We start from the raw sequence: 12,522 nt of genomic DNA, 5'->3' as shown, positions 1-12,522 counted from the left end.
TTCATATACACTTTAAAACTGTCTACCACGAAAAGGGCAAATTCCTTCATCTATAGTAATATTTTCGCCTGGCTTGTAAGCCTTTCCACTTTGGGTCACGCATCTGGTGAATATAGGTCTTACCTTATGAATAGGATCGTGACCTACCTGGTTTTTAGGAATATATGTTGCGTTATCTAGGAGATGTAACATTCGTAGAATTGACAAAAATCTATCTCTTGGCAGACACTTTGCCGCAAATGAGGACTGCAACATGGGATTTGTTGACCAGTAGTCAGACAGTTTTGGTCTCTTGACTAGGCACATATGCAAAAAATACAAAAAAATTTATACAGTTCACTGAGTTTCACTGTTGTCCACTTACGCCACACTGACTGAGGCTTCAGTTTTCCTGTAGCACTTAGTGTTTCTATTGTCATTCTAGCATAGCGGTTTGTCTCTCGTTTGATCAGTGTCCCCAGTTCTTCATCGAAAAAGTACGTGAAACAATCAAACACTGAAGAATGTTGGTCAATCCCATCTTGAATTCCACAGGATTCAGAAAAAAACAGGAAGCTGGGGAGTGATTGTATCGTCATCTGTCCACTGGCCAGAAGAATATGGCAAATTGCAATGACCAGTTGTGTTTGTTGTGACAACGATGTCAACAGCCTCATCTTCAGGTCTTCCTGATGGTTCACCATCCGAGCAATCGTTTTCATCTATAAGAAAATTTGTAAAAATTATCTTTTTTCCGACCAGGAATCAAACTGCAGAATTACAGAAAATTCGGACAAAAAATAGCTTACCATCACTAACGTCAAAATCTGCAATTTCTCCATCTAATTCTGAAGGACTATTGTTCAATAAAAACTCTATTTCTTCATCTCGCAAGGCCATGAGGAAAATAAAGCGCAAAGCTATCAGCCGACAACAATCTAAAGTTTCGAACTGCCGCGCGCCTGTTGTAAGTCAAGTGTGAGCGTGGCAAAGCAAATGACTCAAAATATACTCCTGTTCCACCTCCAACAGTGACATATGCTGCCATCTATAATTTTTTCTTGGTACTAGGATAACCAGAGAGTACTTTTAAACCTACAGAATATGAAAGTCATGCGCTGGGAGTCGTTAACATTGCTGATAATTGGCCGACGTAGTAGCTACGTCGATCATCTTTTTGGGGTACTGTCGGACCGACGTAGGAGCTACGTCGCTCATCTCGAAAGTGTTAAACTGTTTTCACTACAAATATGTTCTAAACCACCTAAAGAATGTATTTGATTTTGCAATGGGAGCGCATAAGTCCCTTAAAAAATTTTGCTGGTACTCATATCTAACATACTTTATTATGTTCTACAATTGTTTAGTGCTCTCTGTGGAAGACAATATCAAAAGTCCTGCTGACTAGGAAATGAGCTCTGCACTCTCTCTCTCTCTCTCTCTCTCTCTCTCTCTCTCTCACACACACACACACACCATCCCATCCCCCTCCCCTCCCCCCCCCTCCCCCAATAATTTGAGGCAATTATATTTGTAAATTGTAATTTTTTTTTGTTCTGTCTCATCAAAATTTAATCCTAGATGATCCCATCAGTGACGTCATCTGGCTGCCAGTATAGTTTACCTCATGTCATTCTACAGCAAATTAATGAAACCTGTAGCTTGAAGTAAACATAAGCTTAGGATACTAAAAGGGACCTCTTGTAGCTTGGCTTCTGATGCATACAGAACTGCATCATTAAGCTTTGGATTCTATGTACTGAAAGACTTATCAGGCTTGGGAACTAGGGGTTAAGAATCTCACCCATGGCTGCTCTTCCACAGCTATAAGGCATGGCCCCTGTGGCAGTGGGGATGCTGGTTATCTCACCCAGTCATCAAAACTTTTGATATTACCTCCCCAGAGAGTACTTAACAATTGTAGAACATAATAAAAGATCTCAGATTTGAGTACCAGTGGAATACGGATGCATTTTCAATTCACCTACACCATGTCATTTTTAGAGCTTTATATGCTCGCATTGCAAAACCACATGTAGTTTTTAGGTGGTTTAGAACAAGTCCTTTCTAATGAAAATGATTGAAAAGAATTTGCAGAACTCACTTTTTTTTTTAATGCAGCGAAAAATAACCATTTTTGACATTTTCAGAAAAATTGCAAGCTTTACCCTCAATTTCTAAACTATTTGAAAGCAGTAGGAGAACGAAAATTTATATTCTAAGACCTTAGGTGCCAAGTTCCAGGCTTATCCTGTGATTTACTTCTAGAGATATAAAAAAGGTTGTTTTTTTAGGATGACGTTATTTCTTATTACCTATAAGAAAATGGCCCAGAAAATCTTTTTTGTCATTGTTTTGCTTAAGAGAGCCTAAAACATTGTACCGAATGGTCTAGTTTTGTTTCTTTCAAGAAAATATTACCGGAGATATTCTGTCTCAAAGTTGCCGAAAATTCACAGGTTGCGCTATGGGGTCAAACAAATTACTATATCTCTGGAAGTGTTTAATTTGTGGTCGTGAAGCTGTACCAATGTCTATTGGGAATGTGAGTGAATGTTCATCAAAATCCATGATGGCCAAGCAAGAACTTCTAGACCACTTGGCATGGAATTGATTCTCTACCTTCAGGTGGCCCTACCTCATACAAAAAGTAGATGTGTGGAATAACTACAACCTGTTCATTGTGTACCATAAGAGTGTCTGTGTAAAGCATTGATCTTTTCATACTTGCTCCAGAATTCCCAGTTGTTTCCTGAAAACATACATATAGCATAGGTAACAATAGACTATCCATACTGATTACGGGGTCTGTTGTGTGTGAATGTGTGGGTGCAGGCACGAATTAAAGTGGTTGCCTCTATTTTCCCCCCTTTGAGAGAAAGCATCCTTCAACACACAGTTCTTTTTTAAAATTGGACTGCTCTGCATTGTAAGTGCAAGTTTCACTAAAATTAACAAACTTATGCTTTGTGTTCACAGTATAATTTTAGTTCCTGGCATTTATTTCAGGATAATTAATAACTGAATGTGGCAATGTCACTCAAAGATTCTTCATACATATAGTTTTTGTCAGTGTATTCTCGCCGGGGAATTCGCAATATCAAGCTTCTCAGTTGTTTTGTATCAGATGGTTGTACTATTTAAATGTTAGTCTAACAGTGTATCCAACATTCCATACATCACGTAATCTTTGCCCATATTTTTCGAATGATTGTTTCAGTTGGCGGCATCTGTTTAATCTCCGTAGCAATCGGTAAAACATTCACACAGAGTTACGTGTTACCTATGAGGTGAAACTAAATGTACAGAATATTTTTGAAACTCGAACTAGTGTTGGAAAGATCTGTAAACACTTTGCAGGAAAAAAAAGAGAGAGAGCTCCGAAAAATGAATATTAGCTTCCTATTTCAACAAAACCGTGATGTGGTATTCTTCAGTGAACACCGTGGCGATAACACTTATCTCAATCATGTGCATAATAATCGCTGTAACTCCAGCTATTGATATCCAGGGGTAGTTGCAAGTATCAAGCAAGAAACTATCCTTTTAGTGATAGTGCAGCCATTTGACAAGAAACAACTGAAAATTGATAGTGTGAATTCACCGATGCAGAATACACTGACAAAAATTATACATATGAGGAATCTTTGAGTGACATTGCCACACTCAGTTATTAATTATCCTGAGATACATGCCGGGAACTAAAATTATATTATAAACACAAAGTATAAAGTCGTTAATTTTAGACAAGTACTAGAGAAGACTGAGCACAAGTTGTGATTGGAACTGCAACACTCTTTTTGATGGAGCCTGCCAGTAGATCTTCCTCTGTGATGCTCAGCACATCTTACATTCTCTCCCATCTTTACATATATTCACTTTGTGCCTTTTTCTTTTCTGTGGAAAACAGTCTATAAATATAAGCCATTGGTTGATGAAATGTACATCATATGAAAGATTCAGTTGGTGCCATTGTTTTATTATTACTACATTCAGAACAAAAGCACTTGCAGATTACCATTCAGCACCTATTGTAGCAGTGTGTGTTATGAGAGAAAGTGGATACATTTGTCAATTTAGGATATAGTTGCATTAGGTTACACAACCTGGAGGGTCTCCAAGTATACTGATCCAGTATTGACCCATATACACATAGTACTCATGAAAATATATGCTGACACAATTTTTTGAAATATCACATTGTAAAGCAACTGACATTGAGTGACAATAGAAAGTCTTCCTTACACACCTATCTATGCAGGTGTACTCACATGTTTCTTATTATTGTTGAAGGCTGATGTCAGCAACTTACTGGTAGACCAATACCACAATACCGAAACAATTATTATTAAGTACATATAAGTGAGGGTACCAGTTACTTGCATTGGCCACAAATGGGGCAATTAAAACAGAGCAGGCACAAATTGGGGAAAACATTGAGTTTCTTTAGCAAAAGAAGAGAAAACTAGAATTGGTTTAAGAAAAAAGTAGCTATATCTGAGAGGAACTATGAGTTCCTGAAGTTTGGTGATTCATCTCGACTGCTTCAGCTGTTCCACTTGTGGAAGTGCTCAAGTAGGTGCTTTGCTTTTGTTAAAGTTCCCTTTAAGTAAATTACTACTTCCGGTTTTCCTACATTCTAGGATTTTTAAACTTTCTAGCTTTATAAATAAATACATTATGAAACAAAACTACTACCAAGTTATAACTTTCAGGTGACAGAATGTGTAGTACTGTCAATCGATACATACAACAGTAAAAGTGACACACTACCTATTCTAGGAACTAATAGTTCTTCTGTTGGGGATGGAGAGATGAATAGTTTGGAAAGTTTAAAAAGGAAAGAGGATAGAGACCCACCTGCTATATAAACAATAAGTTTGTCATTCCTTATAATTTGTGATAAAGATTGTGATTCAAATTGTATTTTGTAGGAATTCCTTACCGTAGAGGATACCTTCTTTATGGCCCACCCGGCTGTGGGAAATCCTCATTCATTACGGCACTTGCTGGTGAGTTGGAGCACAGCATCTGTGTACTTAACCTAAGTGATAGAGGACTCACTGATGACCGACTCAACCATTTATTGAGCCTTGCTCCTCAACAGAGTATAATATTACTGGAGGATGTGGATGCAGCATTTGTCAGCCGTGAAGAATCTTCACAAGGTGAGTTATTTTGTGACATAACTTTCGTGTTCATCCTTTATCACCTGTGTAATTCAGTATTTAACCAATTGTGTTATCTGTTGTTGTAATAATACAGCTTTAACCCTTTTGCACTAGACAAGTTCTCATACAATAAATTTTGGATAACCAACATAGTAGGATAGTCTGCTACAACCTGACATTAACTAGTTTATTACAAAGTCCAGCACAAAAGAAACAAGACTTACATTAAAAATTCATATATTTACGAAATGTGTTCAATTAGTGATGGTCACCTTCAGCGTAAGATCCACATAACACAGGCCTTATGGTACAATACCTAAAAGTGTGAGTAGCAAATTGCTCATACACTGCCCACTAAGTTAACTGATCCTGATGAAACTCATCATACCATAATGAAATATTTCAAGATCAAAATACAGTTTCTTTTTTATTCAAGTGGTGTGCAATTAAGAAGTGATTTACTCCAGAGAGAGAGAGAGAGAGAGAGAGAGAGAGAGAGAGAGAGAGAGAGAGACTCACTGACTGACTGACTGACTTTGAAGTGTCACTAATGTTCTTTGTATATGTGTTGCGAACAATTTGTGCTTTGTGCTCAGTTCCTTGGCCCAATGTGCCTTCCCATGCACACACCACTTTGGCCCTCTTCTAGAAGGTTACTGGTGCTCTTGTCCTGCCAACATGGCAGTGGGTAGATTTACTTCTGAGGATGGTGGCAGGCACATCTGTGGAAAGCTTGAGAATTTCATTTGAAATTACACTCCTTTGAATGCCAAGAAAATTTTTCTTCGGGAAAGCTGCCATGAAAGGTTCGAATAAACACAAAATTCTCAACATTATCAGAAATCACAATATGGATTCCTATAATGTTACTAGTAATCATATGGTTCAGAAGCCACCTGTGTAGTTTTTTGTTGTGGTCTTCAGTCTAAAGACTGGTTTGATGCAGCTTTCAGTGCTACTCTATCCTGTGCAAACCACCTCCTCTCCGAATAATTAGTGCAACCTATTCCCTCTGAATCTGTTTAGTGTATTCATCTCTTGGCCACCCTCTACAATTTTTACCCTCCATTCTTCCCTCCAATACTAAATTGGTGATCCCTTGATGCCTCAGAATGTGTCCTGACAACTGATTCCTTCTAGTCCAGGTGTGCCACAAATTCCTCTTTTCCCAAATTCTGTTCAGTACTTCCTCATTAGTTGTGTGATCTACCCATCTATTTTTCAGCATTCTTCTGTAGCACCACATTTCAAAAGCTTCTATTCTCTTCTTGTCTAAATTGTTTATCGTCCACATTTCACCTCCATACATGGCTACACTCAATACAAATACTTTCAGAAAAGACTTCCTGACACTTTAATCTATACTGGATATTAACAAATTTCTCTTCTTCGGAAACACTTTCCTTGCCATAGCCAGTCTCCATTTCATATTCTCCCTACTTCGACCATCATCGGTTATTTTGCTGCACAAATAGCAAAACTCATCTACTACTTTCTCATTTCCTATCTAACTCCCTCAGCATCACCAGATTTAATTCAACTACATTCCATTGTTCTCGTTTTGCTTTTGTTCATGTTAATCTTATATCCTTCCTTCAAGTTACCATCCATTCTGTTCAACTGTTCCTAAGTCCTTTGCTGTCTCTAATAGAATTACAGTGTCATCGGCAAACCTCAATGCTTTTATTTCTTCTCCCTGGATTTTAATTCTTATTCCAAATTTTTCTTTGGTTTCCGTTACTGCTAGCTCAGTATCCAGAATGAATAACATCAGGGATAGGCCACAGGCCTCTCTCACTCCTTTCGCAACCACTGCTTCTCTTTCGTGCCCCTGGAATCTTATAACTGACATTTGGTTTCTGTACAAATTGTAAATAGCCTTTAGCTCGCTGTATTTTATCCCTGCCACCTTCAGACTTTGAAAGAGAATATTCCAGTCAACATTGTCAAAAGCTTTCTCTTAAGTCCACAAATGTTATAAACGTAGGTTTGTCTTTCCTTAACTTATCTTAGAGGACAAGTCGTATGGTCAGTATTGCCTCATGTGTTCCTGCGTTTCTACAGAATCCAAACTTATCTTCCCCAAGGTCGGCTTCTACCAGTTTCTCCATTCTACCATAAAGGATTTGTGTTAGTATTTGCAGCCGTAACTTGCTAAACTGGTAGATCAGTAATTTTCACACCTGTCAGTGCGTGCTTTCTTTGGAATTGAAATTATTATATTCTTCTTGAAGTCTGAGAGTATTTCGCCTGTCTCGCACATCTTCTCACCAGATGGAAGAGTTTTGTCAGGACTGGCTCTCCCAAGGCTATCAACAATTCTAACAGAACAATGTCTGCTCCGGAGGCATTGTTTTGACTTAGGTCTTTCAGTGCTCTGTCGAATTCTTCTTGCAGTATCTTATCTCCCATCTCATCTTCATCTACGTCCTCTTCCATTTCCATAATTTGCCCTCAAGTACATCGCCCTTGTATAGACCCTCTATATACTCCTTCCACCTTTCTGCTCTTTTCCTTCTTTGCTTAGAACTAGTTTTCCACCAGCTCTTGATATTGATACAAGTGGTTCTCTTTTTTTCCAAAGGTCTCTCTAATTTTCCTGTAGGCAGTATCTATCTCACCCCTAGTGATATATGTCTGTACATCCTTACATTTGCCCTCTATTCATTCCCACTTAGCCATTTTGCACTTGCTGTTGAACTCGTTTTTGAGACGTTCGTATTCCTTTTCGCCTGCGTCATTTACTGCATTTATAATTTCTCCTTTCATCAGTTAAATTCAATATCTCTTGCGTTACCCAAGGATTTTTACCAGCTCTTGTCTTTTTACCTATTTGATTCTCTGCTGCCTTCACTATTTCATCTCTCAAAGTTACCCACTCTTCTTCTACTGTATGCCTTTCCACTGTTCTTGCCAAATGTACCCTAACACTCTCTCTGAAACTCTCTACAACTTCTCATTCTTTCAGTTTATCCAGGTCCCATCTCCTTAAATTCCTACCTTTTTGCAGTTTCTTCAGTTTTAATCTACGGTTCATAACCAAGAAATTGTGACCAGAGTCCACATCTGCCCCTGGAAATGTCTTACAATTTAAAACCTGATTCCTAAATCTCTGTCTTGCCAATATATAATCTATCTGAAATATATAATCTATTTTCCAGTGTCTCCAGGCCTCTTCCACGTATACAACCTTCTTTCATGATTCTGGAACCAAGTGTTAGTGACAAGTGAGTTATGCTCTGTGCAAAATTCTATGAGGCAGCTTCCTCTTGCATTCCTTACTCCCAGTCCATATTCACCTACTAATTTTCCTTCTCTTCCTTTACCTACTACTGAATTCCAGTCCCCCATGACTATTAAATTTTCGTCTCCCTTAACTGTCTGAATAGTTTCTTTTATCTCATCAAACATTTCTTCAGTCTGTTTAGCATTTGCAGAGCTAGTTGGCATATAAACTGGGGCTATTGTGGTAGGCGTGGGCTTAGTGTATATCTTGGCTATAATAATACATTCACTATACTGTTTGTGGGCAACGTCCTTGCCACAGTGGATACAACGGTTCCCATGAGATCACCGAAGTTAAGCGCTGTCGGACGTGGTCGGCACTTGGATGGGTGACAATCCAGGCTGCCATGGGCAGTTGCCATTTTTGTGGTACACTCAGCCTCGTTATGCCAATTGAGGAGCTACTCGACCAAATAGTAGCGGCTTCGGTCAAGAATACCATCATAATGGCCAGCAGAGCGGTATGCTGACCCCAAGCCCCTCTTATCCGCATCCTCCACTGAGGATGACACAGTGGTCGGATGGTCCCGGTAGGCCACTCGTGGCATGACGACGGAGTGCTATACTGTTTGTAGGAGCTTATCTGCATTCCTATTTTTATTCATTATTAAACCTACTCTTGCATTACCCCTATCTGATTTTGTGTTTATAGTCCTGTATTCACCTGACCAGAAGTCCTGCTCTTCCTTCCACCAAACTTCACTAATTCCCTATATATCTAGCTTTAACCTATCCATTTCTGTTTTTATATTTTCTAACCTACCTGCCCAATTAAGGGATCTAACATTCCATGCTCCAGTCCGTAGAATGCCAGTTTTGTTTCTGCTGCTAACAACGTCGTCCTGAGTGGTCCCCACCCGGAGATCCGATTGGGGGACTATTTTACCTCCGGAATATTTTACGCCATCTTCATTTAATCATACAGTGAAGCTCCATGTCCTCGGGAAAAATTATGGCTGTAGTTTTCCGTTGCTTTTGGCCATTCGCAGTACCAGCGTAGTGATGTTGTTTTGGTTGATGTTACAAGGCCAGTTCAGTCGAATCATCCAGACTGTTGCCCCTACAACTACTGAAGAGGCTGCTGCACCTCTTCAGCAACCGCATGTTTGCCTGGCCTCTCAATAGATACCCCTCTGTTTTTGTTGCACCTATGGTTTGGCTATTGGTATCACTGAGGCACGCAAACCTCCCCACCAATGGCAAGGTCCATGGGTCATGGTTAATTTTGTTAAAGTTTGAAGGAAGTCAGTAAAAGAGAGTTGAATGGTACTTTTTATGGCATGTCTAGTTGGACTAGAAAGTATGTGCATACAGGTGTCAAAGGAGGAATGGTAAATATTCAGCGATACAAAGGAACAATAATTCACACAAAAAAGTCTAGCCAACATCGACTCTAAACTGCATACCTTGAGAGCTGTGGGCACTTTTTCAGTAGAAGAGATGTTTCACAGTAGCAAAGATGTAGTGCTCATAGCTCTTAAGTAAGCATTTTAGAGCCCAAGTTTACTAGACTTTTTTGCTTCAAATGATCATACCTGTCATATCCCCGAATACTGACCGTTTCTTCTGGGACACCCTCTAGGAAGAAGTGTAAGGCTTGAATATAGTGCAATTGTTATTGCACAATGTCAGAAGCACTTAATAGCACTAAGACTGTCTTATGCCAAATGTGAGCTTCATGCAAGCATCATATTTCTGTATGTTCAGAAGCAGAGTGAAACAGTTTCCATCATCAGTTGTGTCACGTATGTAGACCAGACACTAGAACAGTCAACGAAGGAAAATAAGGGGAAAAACTTCATCTAGTCACAAATTTTTGTACAATGGTAAGAGGAAATGTCAGGAACAACATACTAATAATCCTGACCGGTGGACAGTGAGCATTGGGGGGAGAGGTCCCTTTTTGTGATTTTATTGAATAACTCAAACTGCAGCTTCTAGCTAAAATGTTTGCCAGTACAAAATTAAACTATGTTACATTTCTTACAAAAAAAGGTCATATTCATTTTTTTCTCTAGGAATAATAGTTTCTGTGTTAGGCAATATACAAAAATAACAATATTCGTGATATTCTATCAGCATGGGGGTGATCTGCAATAGTGTGGATTCTGAGGAAACTTTCAAACACCAAGATCACTAGTAAAGCAGGTCAGGGGGTTAGAATAGGCCCGAGGTATTCCTGCCTGTCGTAGGAAGCAACTCAAAGGAGTTTCACACGTTTCGGCCTTTATGTGATGGTCCCCTGTAGGGTTTGACCTCCATTCTTCAAAATTTTCCCAACGAGTGAGCCAATTAGGGAAGGGCACCTTACAAGGTGCATCGTGTCCATCGTGCATTGAGATCTTTAGCCCCCTTTCTCGTCATTGCAGTCCTGCCCATTCTCCATCTCTTGGGCAAGAACACTTTCCTAGGTGCGTTTTCCACCATGCACTATGCAGTGTCGATTTCTGCGTCGACGATGACCATGGACTTCTTTGCGCCTGATATCCAGCGTGGTAGCCAGTCTGTGGTGGTGGGGCCGCCATGTACCCTGTTGGCTGTAGTCCCCTGACCACATAGGGATTGTTCTGCTGATGCCTGCACTGTTAACTCGCCACGTATGTCAAGGGGTACATGCCCATCCCCCTGGGGCATTGGGACTCCCGGCAATGGCCATCCTGCCAGGTGGCCTTTGCTGCGACTGGGTGGCGCCCATGGGGAGGACCCCTGGTCGGAGTGGGTGGCATCAGGGCGGATGACACGTGATGAAGCGTAGTCCATCATCTCTTGCTGGTGATGAAACACCAGCAGTCTCTAAGTGATCACGAGCTCAATTCAATGCACAGAAGTACAACCCCAAATCGTTCCCCTCCCTGGCCACACCATGGGAGGAACATCAGGCTAAGGGTGGCAGCGGATCTTATTTGCCCCAGTACCTTGTATGTTTAAGAAGTGATGGGGAATCTTTCATGACAATGAAGCCTCATTTTTTTGTTGAGCATTTAGAGGACACGTTCGGGGAGGTGGAGGGCTTGTCCAAAATCAGATCTGGGTCAGTCTTGATCAAACCAGCATCCTCTGCCCAGGCACGGGAGTTACTCGATTGTGACAGGCTGGGGGATGTTTCTGTAACCATCACGCCCCATAAGAGCTTAAGTATGGTCCAGGGTATCAATTTCACAGAGACCTTCTTTTGCAGTCGACAATGAGCTGTGCGCCAGTTTCGAGCGATGAGGTGTACATTTCATTTGGCATGTCCACCAGGGTCTGAAGGATAATCAGGTTGCCACTGGTGCCTTCATCTTGGCCTTTGAGGGTGATAAATTGCCCGAGAAGGTCAAGGTGATAGTCTACCGGTGTGATGTAAAGCCCTATATCCCTCCCCCGATGCGGTGCTTTAAGTGCTGGAAGTTCGGCCATATGTCTTCCCGGTGTACTTCCAGCGTCACATGCCGAGATTGCGGACGCTTATCTCATCCCAGTACTCCATGTGCCCCGCCTCCCATTTGTGTAAACTGCAAGAGCACCATTTGTCTTGCTCACCTGACTGCAGGGTTCTCCAGAAAGAAAGGAAAATAATGGAGTACAAGATCCTGGACCGACTGACCTACACTGAGGCTAAGAGAAAATTTGAACGCCTGCATCCTGGGCATATGACATCGTCTTACGCCACTGCTACAACAGTTCTGGCACCATCAGCTCTGTCAACCCAGTTCACCCCTTGATGGGAGGGGGGGGGGCGCATTTCCATTCCTGTTGCTTCTGCACACCCACCCCCTCCCAACCATTGGGGACGTCCATCCCCACTTCTAAGCCGGACAAGCGTAAGTCTTCTTCGGCTTCTCTTGCTAGGAAGGGGTCCCTTGCATCACTCCCTTCCCAGGTTTCTTCTAGTGGGAAAGATGACACCCTCCAATTGCTGAAGAGCCCAAAAGCAGCTGGTCGTAGGGCTTCACACTCATCCTCACTCCCAGAGACTGAGCCAGTGAAGTCCTCCCAGCCAGGGAAACCCAAGGAGCAGTGAGAGAAATCCAAAAAGAAAACCAAGTAATTGCGGTGGCACCCACACCATCGCTACTTAAAAGCTCTGTGGCTGGGGATGGGGTGG

At 41.1% G+C, this 12,522-nt stretch overlaps 1 protein-coding gene across 1 annotated transcript in view; it reads left to right on the top strand.

The window, feature by feature from the left end:
- The window catches only part of LOC126162402 (mitochondrial chaperone BCS1), a 49,577-nt gene that overhangs the window by 30,640 nt on the left and 6,415 nt on the right, over positions 1–12,522 (top strand). Inside the window, exon 4 of the mRNA XM_049918896.1 lies at positions 4,914–5,147. Coding sequence (XP_049774853.1) covers positions 4,914–5,147 — 234 coding nt within the window. The remainder of the gene's footprint in view (positions 1–4,913; positions 5,148–12,522) is intronic.

The sequence above is a fragment of the Schistocerca cancellata genome, chromosome 2 (genome assembly GCF_023864275.1).
Source record: "Schistocerca cancellata isolate TAMUIC-IGC-003103 chromosome 2, iqSchCanc2.1, whole genome shotgun sequence".
NCBI lineage: Eukaryota > Metazoa > Arthropoda > Insecta > Orthoptera > Acrididae > Schistocerca > Schistocerca cancellata.
Note: the sequence above shows the minus strand (reverse complement) of the source record. Positions and strands in the feature narration are given on the sequence as shown.